The sequence below is a fragment of the Molossus molossus genome, unplaced genomic scaffold (assembly GCF_014108415.1).
Source record: "Molossus molossus isolate mMolMol1 unplaced genomic scaffold, mMolMol1.p scaffold_m16_p_1, whole genome shotgun sequence".
Taxonomy (NCBI): Eukaryota; Metazoa; Chordata; class Mammalia; order Chiroptera; family Molossidae; genus Molossus; species Molossus molossus.
The window spans coordinates 49603362-49621088 of record NW_023425344.1 but is presented as its reverse complement, the minus strand read 5'-3'; the positions used below and the strand labels follow the sequence as shown (position 1 = coordinate 49621088).

General features: G+C 35.3%; 1 protein-coding gene across 1 annotated transcript in view; it reads left to right on the top strand.

The window, feature by feature from the left end:
• LOC118615484 (transmembrane protease serine 11E-like) overlaps positions 1–17727 on the top strand; it is a 51287-nt gene that overhangs the window by 9681 nt on the left and 23879 nt on the right. Inside the window, exons 2-5 of the mRNA XM_036240469.1 lie at positions 6435–6559; positions 10434–10555; positions 11976–12043; positions 15454–15617. Coding sequence (XP_036096362.1) covers positions 6435–6559; positions 10434–10555; positions 11976–12043; positions 15454–15617 — 479 coding nt within the window. The remainder of the gene's footprint in view (positions 1–6434; positions 6560–10433; positions 10556–11975; positions 12044–15453; positions 15618–17727) is intronic.

Sequence of the window (17727 nt, the reverse complement as noted above, 5' to 3'; positions counted from 1 at the left end):
CATCCATGTGAGAGGGACACATTGACTTACTGCCTCCCGTATGACCCTAACCAGGGCCGGGGGCAACCGAGGTATGTACCCTTAACAGGAATCAAACCTGCAACTCACTGATCTGCTGGCCACTGCTTTAACCACTGAGCCAAATTGACCAGGGCTATATATAGTAGTCTTTTAATGAGAAACTGAAAGAATTGTATTGCCTCTGAACAACTGCTCTGTTTTAATCTTATGGGTGCCATGAAGAATGTTCCTGACCAAGGTTTGCTTGTTTGCTTTTGTCTGTTCAGTTTCATTTTTAGATGGCTCCTAGAAAGCTATAAATTTTGTTCCCTGACTTAAGAAAATGTTTACATGGAAATTATAAAATGTAGTTTTAATTCTGTTCCCATCTTATCTTTTCACTTATGTCTTGCTTTTTTCTTACATCTCTAGAATTAGTTTAATACTATATATTATACATAATATTATAAATAACATATATAAATTTATATAATATTTAATATATAGAATCTCCCTATAAGCCACCTCAATCCAGAGTAGAACAAAGTGGAATATAAAAGAAAACATTTATAATAAAAACAATGGGTTTATCACCATTTGTCTTGCTGTTGTAAAAAAAAAAAAAAAATGGAAATGGTTGTCTAGTAATTAGACTACCACCTTGTTATAATGATAACTTCTCTATAAGAACTATTCATAGTTGTTATTGTAGGGAGTGCACATATAATTCAGTTCAAGGACCTAGTTGATGCTATTAGACACTTTATAGATGTGTTTGTGTAACAGTAGACAGGGCAGAATATGTTATTTGCAATTTTATTAAGGAGTAATTTGTCATGTTTTAATAAATCAATGAAAACATATGACCAATGCACACATATACAAAATTCTAGTTTCCCCCTCAATATTTTGATAGTCTTAATATAGAAAGTATAAAAAAGATTGAAGATCTCACCAAAGCCTGCTGGTAAGAAAAAACATCTGAAGGATTTGTATAAATAGGACAAGGAGGCACAATCCTACGAGCTAATGAAATAAGCTAGAGCCAAAAACAATATAAAAATAATTAAAATTTATTCATTTATATTTCAAATCTTAAGTACTTAGTGAATTAGCAATGTCATAAGGTGCTATATTGTTAATTCATTGTGGTGTCTTTCATGATGCTTTTGTTTAGATAATGTAACATACATTATCTGTGACATACATTCAGTGACCTCAAATACTATGTGTCTCCTGAAATTAATGTCCTTTTATTTGTATTGGCCACTTTTTGTACTATGATTGTACTTTACAGTAGGTAGATCAAATCACATTTGGAAAATCATACATTTTAAACACAGGTGAAATAGAAATATTAACCAAAGCTTGATTATTATATAAGCATCTTATGAAAATCAGGCTTTACTTAAGTAGTAATTATTTTTTACAATGTCTGACCTGTCTTTCTTTATGTGCCATATTCCAAGTTCTTTTCTAAGACTAGAAGCGCTTTAAGGAAGATTGAAACCCATATTGTGGTATTGAAAAATGGTCAGTTCAGTTTGGTTTAGTCATCTTCAATTCAATTCCTTGTGGGAACATTTCTTGAGCATGTGTTCAGTGTATATAGAAATAAATAAGGCTCAGACCCTATCCTCAAGGAGCTCAAAATACATATTTTGTCATGATATTCAGGGATGAATAGACTTAACCAAAATGAAGACGACTTTTTGAACTGGCTCTTAAATACAACACAGGCTTTTATGATGCAAGCAAAGAATACACTCTACATGAGAACATTATTCAGAAACTCAGACGTAAATACAAAACAACTGCTAGAGACTCAAGTGGAAATGGCTTTCATTTTTTAGGCAGTATGCATGTGTTACTTTGAGGAAAATAAAATTAACTTTTAGAAAGTTCTTTCACTCACACACACACACACGCACGAAAAGAGTGCAGCAATTTCTAGCATTGGTACACTGATCAAGATGGGCCATTCCGAGGAAGAGTAAGCTAAGGGGAGAGACTCAGGTGTAAATGGGCCACCTTAGCAACTTGTTTTACATAAATTATACATATGCACATTAAAAAAAATAGACTCTAAGTTACTCCACATAGGAGGCAGCAGGAACAAAGGCAAAGAGTTTGAAAGCTCATGGGACAGAGGGCGAATACCAGGCTGACTGAGTCCGACTTGGGTTTCAAGTGGTCTCAGCCATTGACTATATCACTTCTAGAAAGACAGTTTACTGTAATGGAGAATGATTCAGAGACTGGGTAGACAGGAGAGAAACCTGTTGTCAAGCTATAGGACACGTTTTAGTGAGAATTGCCAAAACAAGGCCAATGACAATGGGATTAACCACAGACCGCATTAGATTTGCTATGAAGGTGAGACTAGAAAATGAAAAGACCATTACAGCTTTCCAACACAATTAGCATTTGACTTGTTGGCTCTTGCTTAAGTCAACTATTAGTAAATTATGGCCCAACGGCCAAATTCGGCTTACCACCTGTTTGTGTACAGTCCTTGAGCTGAGAATGACTTTTATACTTTTAAATGGTTGAAAACAAATCAAAAGAAGAAAAATATTTCATGGCAAGCAAAACATTTATGAAATTCAAATTTCAGTGTACAGAAATAAAGTTTTATTGGAATGCAGACATGCTCATTTGTTGATGTATACTGTTTGTGACTGCTTCTGTGCTAAAAAGGCAGAGTTGAGTAGCTGCAACAGGGATTGTGTGGCCCAGAAAGCCCTAGTTACTAGTTGGACCTTCACAGAAAGGTTTGCTGACCTCTGGGTTAAGTGGTTGATAATAATGCTTTGGCATCACCAGCTTTATAGATATTGTGTCCATGCTCATTCAAAACAGCTCAGCTGGACTGACCTGGTGAAACATGCAAACTAAGAACATCAGTGCTGCTTACCATTGTAGAGAATGAGCAAAGAGTTCAAGATCCCCTTTCAATCCATCCACGGTAGTGGTGTTGTATAGGGGATTTTCTGAACTTTACTTTGAAGCACAGTGAGTCCTGACTTCTCATTCCCCAGAGCTTGCCATGAAGTTTATTTGTGGTAGCGCCCCCCCCCCCCTTGTTTTGCTTTTTTTTTTTAGTACTCTTCTAAAAATGACACATTAAAATGACAATGATGATGCAACTCTGGACGTATTACTTGTCTTTTGGCAATTTGGGGCTTTTAAAAAATACCCATATTTTGACTGCTTCACTCACCTGCTATATTCACTGTCTAATCAGACATGTCCCCAAATGGAAAAGAAAAATAATAGAAAGAAAGAAATTTGATATCACTGAAGCTATTAGAATTCAACCAGTCTGTCTGAGGGGAATTTTATGAGAAGAGGTCCAGATTAGTTTCAACATGTCGCAATAATGACTGGACAAGGGTTTATGTGCATGAAGGGGTTAATTACATGTTTCTGCTGATATATAACATGGTTTTATTCCTCCATTTTAATGTGTGTTTTTTTTAGCACACTTCCGCCACATCTAATTTGAAGTAATTCAGTATTAATCACTTGCTGAGAGAACAACAAAGAAAGCAATTAAGAAACAGAGTGAATCAGTTGGAAAAGCAATGCCATACAGACTGGGAAAGAAAGAAATAATGTTTTAAATGACAAACATCTCAGTAATGTGGTCATTACCATTATTATTAATAATTAAAATGATGATGATAATAATAAGAGTTCTTGCTACTTGTATAATAATTTTCTACTTGGGAGCTCAAAGTAATAAAATATTTTATCACTTTTTATCTCCACATAGCTCATCAGGTTAGGAGAGGTCTGTGATTATTATCCAATAGAGAATTTAATCTGCTGATACAATAAATAAGTTGGTGGTACAACTCAGCAACATACTTTCTTCATTATTTATTCAAAGTGATTTTGATGGCTTCTCTTTTCTCTTTGTCCCATGCTCTCTTTCTTATCTCATTCTAAGCCACCAAAGACAATCACTGAAATAGCTGTAATAGGTGGGGTCAGAAAAGGAGGACATTCTGATAATTTTAGGCACAATAGTGACAGATATTCCATGAAAAGGCATGTAATGGTCCTCGTTATCTTTTTGTCTTTTGAAATTCAGCCTCTTTCTCTCTCTTTTGTTTAATTCAAAAGCTACACTATTTCTCTTAATTCTGTTATTCTACCTACTGTTCATAGTTTTGTGTCCCCATGTATTTTGCTATGCACACACATATATAGTTTTAATAACAGAAACTAGACACAGAATGCATCTTATTCTGCAACTTTTTAATTAAAATATATCATTCAGCTTTTGCATGTTAATTCATGTAGCTCTACCCCTTCGATTTAATGACTGCATTATTTTACTTTTCCATCTTGATTAAAAGTTATCATAGAATAGAACTTGTCATATTTCACAATTCTACACAGTGATCATATACTTTTGATAATTATATCATGTTTCCTACTATTATAAATTCATATTCTTTATCTGGCATGATCTGATATTAGTTGAGAAGCCCTTCCCTCCCCATGCACCCTCCCTCCCCAACCCCCCAGGTTTTGCTTACGTCTGCTAACAGCATCTCCTTTCTTTTGCAACAGGTGAATAGCAAGCATTCACAGATGAAAGAATGATAGTCAGTTTTAGGCTTCTTAGGCACATTTGCACATAAAAAATAACCTCCTATGGAGAAGTCTTTTTATATTGCAGTAATTGCCATTCTAGGAACAGGTGTTTGGAATCCCACTCAAGGGAGAACTAGAGATGGAAGAAATTGGGGGGAGGAAGATGAAGTTTCCTTGACTACAGCCTCATGGGAAAGTCACAAAAACAAAAGAGACCGAGTAGAGTCCCGGGAGCCTTCCACCATATCCCATTGCCTTCAGCAGAGGCAGAGTCATGTAGCAATGATGACATTATTAACTTCTGCAACAGCATTCACACAGAACAAACACGGAGGCAGAGACAGGATGTGATGATGGTGTGGCACAGATCAAAATGATAATATCACTTCTTGGTCACTAGGAAACAGAGTCCCTTTGATTTCTGCAAGCAAAAACACCTTTATTGCAAAATGCTTTGCAGTTCGCAAGAACTTTTCACATTCATGATTTCATTCTGGGTCCCCCAGTCACCCATGTGCTTTAGAAAGAATGGGTCTTCTGTCCTTTATTGACAGATAAAGAAACTAAGCTCAGAGTCTACTTAATTTTTCTAAACTACTATGGAAAGAGCTGGACTTGAAATTTTCTTTATTCTAATTTACCCCCTGGTGCTCTTCCAAAATAACACCACACTCATTCACCCCTAGTCCTCATGTACCAGACAGTGCTCTGGAGGTATGAATACATGCCACCGATTCTACCAGCATGATAAATACCTCAGAAGTTTAAAATAACATCATATTCAAACTCTTTAGCAAACTGACTTATTGTTTCATTTTCTCTAGTTGCTAATAGCTTAGCAACTATTATAATCAAGAAAACAGTAACTTTACTAATCAAACACAAAGCCGGTTGACAAACATTTTTCAGTAACGTGTTTTTGATGGCAGAACAAATAAGAGAGTTGAGGGAGTTTCATGAAGAAGAGATTTTCTGCATCATCAATGAAGTTTAGAGATACAAATTAGCTCACACATTCAGCTTTTTAAAGAATAGACCCCTGGTTATCTCTTATGTGTATCCTCAAAACTTGTTTAGAATAAATCAGAAAACTAAAAAGAGATTGAATTAGAAACTCTACCTGGAACTTGGTATGGTTCAAGCTGTAACACATTTAAGATGCTAGAGTGGCCTGGCCAGTATGGCTCAGTGGTTGAGCATTGACCCATGCACCAAGAGGTCACCGGTTCAATTCCTGATCAGGGCACATGACCAGTTTGGAGGCTAAATCCCCAGTGGAGGGCCTGCAGGAGGCAGCCAATCGATGTTCTCTCTCATCGATGTTTCTATCTCTCTCTCTCCCTCTAACGTCCTCTCTCTCTCTAAAATCCATACAGAAAAACAAGTTTTAAGATGCTAGAGTGGTAGAAACAGGTTTTAAACATTTCCATAGCTCCTACAGCACCCAACTCAGTGTCTTGCACATGGCTCAGTAAATCATGGCTAACATTTACATGGCATTTTCTACATGCTAGGCACTGTTGGCGGCACTTTATATACAGTTATTCATTTAATCTTTACAACAATTCTGTGAGATAGGTACTATCATTATCATCTTCATTTTATGGACAAGAAAGCTGAGGCACAGAGAAATCAAATTACTTGACAAGAGTCAGGCAACCAGAGCCAGATTAGCTTCAGCAGCCTGGGACCACGGTGTGTTCTAAACAGAAGAGCACTCTACCATATAATTGAGTGTCCTGAATTCCCCAGAAATATCTGTTTTATCTAGGGAGCAGACATGGTGTGCACTCTGATATAATTCACCTATTTGCTTTCTTTCTCAGGTCCTCTGTGGTGATGGCCACGAAGAGAGCTTGTATGAAGCCATGGGTCACTGGCCTCATCACCTTCATATCCCTGATTGTTCTGGCAGTGTGCACTGGACTCATTGTTCATTATGTGAGATATAGTAAGTATGGGCTACCCTGGCATTGTGTGATTTACCCCAGGTATTTCCTCCTGTGCATTTCTGTTTTGGTTAGCCTCAGGCTTATTTGTTCATCACAATAATTCATTTGCTTTGCTGGTACAAAAAACTCTTTACCTGCCTTGTTTCACATTTAATCCTCACAGGCCAAGGAGATTCTTTCTTCTATCTTTGATGAGACAATGCTTCCTGCTGAGAATAGCATACTAGTGTTTATATTCATTAATGAGCAATAATCAAATCTTAATTAGGGGAAGACCATAGGAGAGCTAGAGTCCAGTGTCTTGAGTTGTTTGAAGTCATAAGGCAATAACCTTGATTTAAAATAATTCTAATGCGTTGAAATCCTGACAGCCCAAAGAGTTAATTACATAATCAGAGGTTATAGGGAATAAGTAGGCTCTGTTCTGTGCTGGTATGTTGGAAAAATGTTCATAGTGATATATTATTGAATAGATGCCTATTTGTGTTATTTAAAATCTCATCTTGGGATATATTACAAGTGATTACAGAGGATAGGATATGCTGAGAAGGTTCATTGTAAAAAGGTTCACTTCATGGTAATTGGGTATCTCACTGCTAGATGAAACATGAACACTGCTGTGTTATTAGAAAGGTCCCCAGGGTACTTCAGAACTGTTCTCTGAGGGTATGACAACCAGCCCTTCTGAAGTGTACTTCTGCGCTGCCTCAGCTTTTAATTAGTTGACTCCACTATGACCTATTGGTTTAATATCTCCCTTACTGACTAGATAATGCTTTGATGTTCAAGACCCTGTAACTAAAGAGGCCAATCACTTATTCTAATTTAATTAGGAATTTGTAGAAGTAGCTTTCTTGTAAAGAGAAATGGTGATCTGTAAATTGATGATCTTTTGTTAGTAGATACAGTCCAGTCTTAATTTTCTAAGCAAGGTAAATTATTTCTGAACACTTTAAAGAAAAAAAAAATTAATGTAAAGATTATTTTTGGTAGAATTTACCCACATCCAGGTCTTTGAATTTGGGGTATCTGCATTTTTCTGGAGCATGTTTCTAACAAGAAAAAAAAATAGCTAAAGTAACTACAATTCTATAATCCTATTATAAATATATTGAGTCCCACGATGTTGTAAGTATCATTACTCTTCTCCATGGATGCCTAAGACTATGTTTTAGTTACTTTTGTATTTCCAGAACTTAAGAGGATTGTGGCACATATTAGAAACTTATTTAATGTCTATTAAATACTGAATGATAAACAAGTGAGTCATACCTATGATATTTTCTAGGGGCATACTGCGGCTTGTCTAACTTCATAAGGAATTCCTGGTAATGCTAGGAGTGTCAATATCTGAGTGAGAGAAAATGTTTACTTCTCCTTTGCCTCTTCCCAAGCCAAGTGTTTATAAGGCTGAAGCTCTTATTCATATGCATACAATGAAAACTTGGCAAGATTTTTTCAGTAACCTGTTCCTGGATCCTATTGTTTGGATGATGAGCTGAGTAATATGGAGCACAGTTTCTGCTGCCCACACAGCACACCTGAATAAACGATTGTTGTGATATGTGTAACTGTCATAATTGAGACCTGCCCTCTGTTTGGGAATGTAAACTGAAAACAAAGTGGATATAGCACGCGCGTGTTTAGGAGATGGTACACCTAGATAACCGAACTAAACCAAACAAATATATTACAGAAACAGATAGAGATGGAAGTAATCAGACTTGAAGAAACATTGTTTTGGCATAAAGCCCAGGACAGCATAGAACTGTGTGTGTGGTCTGTGTCAAGGGGCTTTTGAGCCTGCATCCCCGTCCTCTCTGTGATTCGAATGATAGAAGTAGAATCTATTATGAGTAACATCATTGTAGATTATAGAATCACAAACCTGTTATAAAACTTATATTCATCCTTATTTTTCTTACTTTTCTGTTTACATTCCAAATGATATTCTTCAACAAATACACATGCCATATAATTTTGACAACTGGCACTGTTTTGACACTTAGTGATCTGTTTGAGTATTTGAGGAAAGTAAAATATTGACTATAGATAAGTTGTTCATTTGGTTGAGTTATATGAAATTGCTGATATTTGACCATTTTTGACCTATATAAATGGCAGTTTCAAATGATTTAATCTAACAATTAAAAAACAACAACACCCAAACAGATCTAAGGATATAGAAGAATCCGTTCTCTTGCTCTTTAGAACCTTACTATTTGGCATGATGTTGATGTTAGGTACCAGCAACATCAGCCTGGTGCTAGGCGGACGAGCTTGTTAGAAATGCAGAGTCTTGGGCCCAACTTAAGACTTAATATAAACTATTGGTCAATATTTCAATAAATTAAACACCTTACTTAAAAGTGTGTATATTGCCAGGGACCTGCCTGCATTTCAACTTACAGTGGCCATCCAGGGAAGAGAGGTGAGGAAGGAGGGAGGAAGGTAAAACCTCCCCAGTACCTCACTTAGGTGGCTAAAGCTCAGTAGACGCTGACCTGTCAGTGTCTCCAGCCTGCCATCCATATCCTTTATGTATCCCTCCTGATTTTGTCAGTCTGACTGGTGGCTTCCCTCTTCAGATTGCCAGGATGATCTTTTGAAATTTACCAGCAGTTTCTTTTGTTGTTTTCGTTTCGCATAACTTGTATATAATGAGAGATTTTTCTTACAGCTTCAATGAGTGGGTTTTTTCCCCACCCCAAGAAGCACTATGTAAAGAAAATTTGTGCTTTGAGAATTAGATCTTGGGTTGAAGTCCAGTCCTGTCTTTTCTGGCTATGTCATGTTGGGGTTAGGCAATTCATTTCCATTTCTGAGACTGTATCCCTTATCTGATAAATGTGGATAATATTGCCTTCACATGAGGGCTATTACAAATTAAATGAGATATGTGAGTATGTCTGGGACACAGGTGTCCGATATTAGTATTCTTTTCCTCTGAGGTTTAATTGAAAAGGGAACAAATAAGAAGCAGCAAAGAAGAAGAGAGAGACTGAGACTGGGTGAGGCATTCTCTATTTCCTGTAATAAGCATACACAATAGTCTTAATCCTCATTGTATTTCTAATGCGCAGCACAGAGTCTCTTATAGAAAAATGTAGTGAGAATACTTGTTTAATGACTCTTCTGAAGGCTTCATGCTTGCTTCATGTATATAGGAGGGTAGATGACCTGCTTTGCTGCATTAATTCTTCAGTATGCCCAAAACATGGGCTGCTTAAACTAGATGCAGAAAGTAGAGGCAATAGCTAAAGAATCAGACAAGCCAATCCCTGTAGCTGCCAGGAGAAAATATAGTGATAAGAAAGTCAGGTGAAACAAGGTAGTGTCCCTGGAAAGTCATGCCAGGTGTCAGCTCTAGCTCCTTCAATTTCTACATACTGAACTTTTAGCATTTTAAGTCCTAGCCTCATCTTATTCTTTAGTCAAAATAAGTATTCTTACACTAGAGTCCTTGTGCCCAGAATTGATGTGTAGTTTACTGATTGGAAGAAGCCTACTTTGGAATGTAAAAACGCGTTTACTCCTGGGAAGCTTCTGAATCCATCCCTGTGTGTTTGCTCAGATGTCGTGACTTGCTGCCTCTTGTGGTTTATTCAGGAATGGATAACACATGACTAATTAGCCCATAGGAACACCAAATATTTCTTATGACTTTTGCACATTCTAAATCTCATGATGACGAATGTTGTTGTCTTTTCTTCTGAGTTAATCATGAAGCTCAGGGCAGGATGACGGAGATGATGGCCTGCGTAGAGACATTCTTTGGCCTCAGTCTTTCCAACAACCACCAGATGGGAAAATGATGATGCTTTACACACATCTGATAAAAAGTATGATGGGTTTTTATCTCTTTCCTTGTAGATCAAAGGAAGGCCTACAATTACTATAGTACATTGTCATTTACAAGTGACAAACTATATGATGATTTTGAAAGAGAGGCTTCTAAAAATTTCACAGAAATGAGCCAGAGAATTGAATCAATGGTAAGCACTTTTTCCCCCCCATTTCTAGGGCCATTACTTTTTACCATAATTTTTAGCACCCTAGCCTCTAAAACATTTACACAACCGATCTTGAATGTCTTTTTAAAATGAGAAGAAGGCCCTACCTAAGAGATATAAAATAAAAATAACAATACATGACTTTAGAGAGTATGATGAACCAAGTCATCATGGTCATTTCTTTATGTTTCTCCTACTCACCCTTCTTTAGCTAGGGCTACACTTTTAATAATCAGCATCCAGAAATTCTGGGAATGTGAGGGTTGGTGTATTCTAGAATTCTTAAAGAAGAGACCTTGAGCAAAAGATCACAAGATTAAAACTATTCAGATGCACACTTGAATAGTGTTTTAGTATTTAAAGATCTCTAACGTTGGACCAGTTTTTGGTACATAAGTGTATAGGAAATTCAAGGATACTCATTCTGTCATTAAGGCATCAACATTATCCTGAGGGATGAATTAACTATTTTAAAAAGTAGAAAAGTCAGCAGTATTGGCCAAAAGAGCAAGGGTTTGGGTGATGACTTCTGATTGTCAGATTACTTAGAGAATAATTTAGACTTTTCCTGGTATTTTATGAGGTAATTAGTGGTATGATGTGGTGAAAAGCACCCTAAACTAGGAGTTGGGACATCTATTTTTAGTACCATGTACTAGATAGTGATGTGTCATTTGGTGTACCACTTATCATTATGAACAAATTTCTTTATGTGAATATTAGAACATTAAGACTAGATAATTTCCAAATTGTCTTCTAGTTCCAACATCCCGAATAAAAACAAAAAGGCAATGACCCACCTGGAAACTGTTTGATAGACTAGAAACCTGAGGATTTGGACACCTTGCTTGGGAGAAGGATAAATATTGGCTGTATTTGTAGACACAAAATCAGGGAAATATCTGAATAAGCATATATATATATATATATATATACACACACACATATATATATATATATATATATATATATATATATATATATATATATAACTTTTTCACCCGGTTTGGAAGCCATGTGACACTCATGCACTCATTTCTATAACCCAACTACTACTTGGCAGAATTAATTCATTTTCCTTGTCTATATTTGTCTATATCTCAGAATGTGAACATTTACTGCTACTTTTCAAAAAAACAGTCTTTTATTTTCTTTTATCTCCATGTGAGCACAGCTGATACAACTCCAGGCCCCCCTACTATGGTTTCTATAATTCCCAAAGCAGAGTTTAGTGGAAATTACTGAGTAGAATACTAAAAAAGAGTCCTCAAGTATAGCACCTGGTGAAATGTTGGTCAATGTGTTTTGTTTTTAATTTTAAAAAAATATTTAAGCTTCAAATTTGCTTGCTGAATTTCTGAAAATTGTTCTTGCTGACATAATTTGAATATTTTTGAAACAGGTGAAAAATGTATTTCATAAATCTTCATTGAGGGAAGAATTTGTCACGTCTCACATTATCAGATTTAGGTATGTAGATTTAAAATTATTATTTCTGAATACAATTTAAAGCTAAAACTGTTAATATAATCAGTTATAAATACTGTTCAAAGTGTTGCAATATGATGTAATTCAATTTAACAAATATTCATTTTGCACCTGTTCTGTGTAAGTCATAGGTTAAATGTGCCTTGCTGATTTGCTAAATGCAAAAGAAAACATTGCAAGATGATTGCAAGAGACAGAGGATTTATTGGTGGCTATATTACAGAACTGTTACTTTTTTTGAAACTCTAGTACAAATACGGAAATATGCCACATCCTTTGGTTTAATAGTAAACAGTGTAGTAGATGAGGTTTGTCTTCACCCCTTGGTTCTCCTTATCAATTTTCATTTCACTCTTTCTGCTTCTACTATTTTAGATCTTAGATCTGATCATCAACCATGAATAAATAGAAGTTCAGAGCATAACATTTTATGTAAAGCACTATATGAAGATCTTAATATATTGTCTTAATGAAAATTATTTGTATTTTTCAAAAAAGGGATAAGAACTATTTCCAATATTATTTCAATGACAAAAACTCCAAGAGTTACTTCTTAGTCTATTACTTTTCTGACATCTTTGAGGTATTACCTTGACCACTTTCTCCTGAAAACTCCATACTCTCTAGTATTTGAAATATTATTCTTTCTTGGATCTCCAATCCTTAAATATTTACTCTCTGAAGGGAATTTTATTCACTCATGTGGCTTCATATGCTATTGAAATCCAAGTTTATATTTCTAATCCAAACTCTTTTCCTGACTTCTAGAACTGTATGCTTGCCCATGTACTTCTCCACATGAGAGTTCCACAGAAATATCTTGAGCTCAAGGAAAACCCATTCATTCTAGTGAGAAACCTGGAAGTCAATATGCTCCTTCCTTTCCTGGGCCCTTTGCATGTTATGAATAACTAAAACCACTTTCCAAGTTATTTCTTCATTCTACAAATCTCGCTGCTCATTATTTTTTCTTCTGTCACTGCAGTAGGAAGAAGTAAATTGTGTTGGAAAGATGAAGTTAGTCCTAGAGTGTTGAATTGAAATGCTAAAGGGCCATGTGAGCCTGAAATATGAGTACCACTTGTGGGAGGAAAAGGGAACCGGGGAGAAGATATACATTTGCTCATCATCAACTCAAAATACCAGAAAGTGTGGGTATAAATGAAATTTCTCAGAAAAAGAATAATGAAAGACAAAAAAAAGTTTGATGAAAAAAACTTGAAGAACAATAATATTTAAGGAGATGTAAGAAAAATAGGAACCTAGGAAATAGGGGAGAAGCAGAAAAAAAAGTTCATGATAGATGCCCAAAGTTCAAGAAGAGCTTGGAAAGAATTGACTGACTGTATGTGTCAATGAGGAGTCATTTGGTGTAGGAAAGACTCTGTGGACTGGGAGGACAGGAAGCAGAGTGCAAAGAAGTAAATATAAGGCAGAATGTAATTTATCCATTCAAGAAGGTTTATTGTGATAAGAGTGAGAGATAAATTGAATAGCTGGGGTAGAGAGAGGATTTTATTTGTTTTTTGTTTCTATAAGCCAAACAATATAGGAATAGTTTAAGAGAAAGAAGAAAAAAATAATTGATGTACAGGGTTGCTGAAAGGCGATGGGATATACAGCAATAATTTCTTTAAAGCCTTATGTGTTTCTTCAGATTATAAAGCAATACAAAAATATATAAAATTCAATAACGGCATTACAGAAAATAGAAAGTGAAAACTCCCTCTCCAATAATTCCACTCAGAAAAACCTCATCTTAGCAATTTATTTTGCACATCTTTTCAATGACTGAATGTACATTTATTTCATTCTTTAGCTGGCTGTTTAGTATTTCACTACAAGTATGTATTGGAGTTGGCTTAGCCAAGGCCCTTTTGATGAACACTTTGATTATTACATATTTTTCAGATTTAAAAACAAGGTTATGATGAACATATGCATACATACCTCCTTGTATACACAAGAGGGTATTTGAAGATTAAATTTCTAAAAGTAGAAATACTACATCAGAGAGGATGGATAATAACATTTACAATAAAAAAAAAAACAAAAAAACCTGACCTCTAAGAATAAGACTCTCACTTATATTTCTGTTTACAGTTTATGTGAGTAAAAAACAATGCCATGTAGGGGGAGGAGTAAAATTCTGCAGGAACTGATTGTTTGTGAAAAAGAGGGGGTGGAGCAGCTGACTGAATGAGAAAGAATAGTCAAGGCTGAATCCACGGCAGTAACTCATTCTACTAACACTAAGGCTAATTAACACTCTACCTCAAAAATACAATCATGTAAAGCCAACATATTTTGGTCAAGCTTTTTAAGAGTCTTAGGATTTAGGAGTTGTTTGGGAGAGCCTGAAGGCTACTTAGGAAATATTATTGGATTTAAACCACTGGGAATTAAGCCTGAAAGCTAAAGCCAGAGTTGATTTCATATTCAATATACACTGTATATGATAATTTTTAATGGTTGACAAGAGAAGTATTTTTTAAAATATAAATACTATGTACTTAACTGGATCCTTTGGTGGTAACAGGAACCAGGAACATACTAGCTTATTACTATCGGGGAGGCTGAGTTGGGAGCTCTATATGTGATAAACAATAGAAATACAGAAGAAAATAAGTTAGATCTTTTAAAATTACATTTATGGATTTGTTTTTGTATGTGTTACAAATGAATGACAAAGAAAAATATATTGTGAAACTACCATACATTATATTCTAAGCTGTATCTTTTTTTAAAAATAATTTTTATTAATTTATTTTTGTTACAGATGTTTCTCCTTTTCCCCCCCATTGACTCCCTCCTCCCACCTCCACCCCCATCCCCAGCATTGTTGTTTATGTCCATTGGTTATGCATACATGCATATAAATTCTGTGGTTTATCTCTTCCCTCCCTTCCCTCCTCCTCAGTCTGTACCCTACTTCTATGTCTCTGGGTCTATTTTGTTCTTTAGTTTGTTTTGTTCATTATATTCCACAAATAAGTGAGATCATGTGATATTTGTCTTTCTCTGATTGGCTTATTTCACTTAGCATAATACTCTCCAGGTCCCTCCATGTCATCTCAAAGGTAAGAGATCTTTCTTTCTTACAACTGCATAGTATTCCATTGTGTGTATATGTACCACAGTTGTTTTTTTGTATCTACTCATCTACTGATGGACACTTGGGCTGTTTCCATATCTTAGCTATTGTAAATAGTGCTGCTATGAACATCAGGGTACATATTTTCTTTCTGATTGGTGTTTCAGGCTTCTTAGGGTATATTCCTAGAAATGGGATCACTGGGTCAAATGGCAGTTTAATTTTTAACTTTTTGAGGTAAAACATATTTAAACTATATCTTTAAAAAAACCACATTTCCCCCCTTTTTGGTCCACAGTAAAGATGAAAACAGAGTGTCGGCTCACATGCTGCTGATTTTTAGATTTCGCTCTACTGAGGATCCTGAAACCATAAATAAAATTATTCAACGTGTTCTACATGAAAAGCTGCAAGATGCTGTAGGGCCCCCTGAATTAGATCCCGAATCAGTTGAAATAAAAAGTAAGTTTATTTTTCTCATTTAGTTTAATTCTCTTACATAAAATAGCTCCAGGTTAAGTTTAGTCTTGGGTGATGATTTTTAAAAATTATTTTGAATGCCCCTTAATTATGGGTTTTCACCACTAGCAGAATATTTATTTGGTACCAAATTGTTCCTAATAAAGCATTTTAATTTTTAATACTACCCAAAACTTATGGCTTGCATGCAAGCCTGTCATTAAGTCCTGGGTCTGGGTTTTCTTTCTATATTGGGCCTTACATTTTAGTTATAGAACCCAATAATAGGAGGAGAAAGTGGCTCTGCATACTTATTCCTCTTCTTTTTCTCATTACTTATATTTTATATATTTTATGTTCTGAGAGTGTGATGTGTGAAAAGGTTCATGCCATGCACATATTTGCCTTCAAATGTTATTGATATACCTTGTTATAGTTTCTTCCCTTAGAACATTTACCAATGAAACATTTGTAATTTATTTTTATATATTTTTGGTATATATTACACCTAATATAAAAAGTCTGGAGGGCTTTTTGTTTGTTTGTTTATCTGTTTGTTTTTGGAAACAAGCAGTGATAAGTTCTCATTACTAGAAAGTAAGAAACATAAGAGTCTCAGTAGAAATAAAAGTCTGGTTAAGAGCTAAGTCATATTCTAGGAACAATGTTAATCTATAGAAATACTATGCAGGCCAAATGTATGATCTTAAACTTTTAAGTAGCCATTAAAAAAGTAAGATTGTGAAATTCATTTAAATAGTCTGTATAATTAATCCAATATATCCAAAATAGCAGTATTTCAACAAGTAGTCAATACATAAATTATTTATGCACTAATGCATTGAAATCTGGTGTATATTTTATATTTATAGCACATTTCAATTTAGACAAGCCACATTTCAAGAGCTCACTAGGTACATGTGTCTAGTGGGTACAACATAGGAATTGGCAAGTACTAGAAATGAGACCATAGGGGACAAGTAGAAAGAATGAAGACAAAGTGTCTTGCTTATGAAGGGAGGCTACACTAGTCAGGGTTAGTGACATAATTTGTGGGGCCCAGTGGAAAAAAAAAATGTTGGACTCTTTGAAGAGCAATAAAAAGGGCTGGTAAAGGTAATAAATAATAAGACTTTTTTCTTTAATGGTGTCTCTTGATTTGTCATATTTTTAATTGTTAATATCATTCAAAGTGAAAAAATTTAAAGTACTAGCATAAGTTTTACTGTTCACTTTCATAATATGAAATGTCAATTTTAAATGCAAATATAAGAGCATTTAATTTCTATTTGGAATCACAAAAATTATACAACTGTATTTCATAGCTCATACATACATGTATTTCACTTTTTACCAGATCAATGAAAACATTGCACAAGGCTAGCATGACCTTTTTTAAATTTCCCTTGTCGACACATGTACATTTTAAAACTCTCTCTACCTTCATCTTAAGTGAGGATGGACCAAAACGCTCTTCTATGCCATTATTTCCAGCGTAAACTGTTGACTGATTCCAAGAAAAATGAGAGCAAGAAAGAATATGATAGGGTCCCTTGGTTGTTCATGTATATTATAATGACATTACCTTCTTTCTAAATTTTAAGCAACTTCTGTTCCAAACAGAAAACATGGCCTCTTGGGACTATCACTGCCCTCTGCCTGATTGTTGAGACATCAAGCTAAGGAGCCATTGGTTAAAATTAAATGACAATATGAAGGCAAATTGTCTTGCTATAACTTTGGCACAAGGAAGACTTATAAAGAGATAACATTGGTTTAAAATGGGAGTGAGAACTAATTTATGGAATGCCACTTGGATGTTATACAAATGGGAGTATGTTGCCCAGCTGGTGTGACTCAGCGTTGCCCCATGGACTGAGAGGTCCCAGTTCGATTCCCAGTCAGTCAGGGCACATGCCTGGGTTGAGGACTTGATCCCCAGCAGGGAGCATGCAGGAGGCAGTCGATCAATGTTTCTCTCTCATAGATATTTCTATCTCTCTCTCCCTTCCTCTCTCTGTTTAAAAAAATCAATAAAAACATATTAAAAAACACACAAATTGCACTATGCCTATGACTTTAGTAAAATAGTCTGAAATAATAATGGTCAATA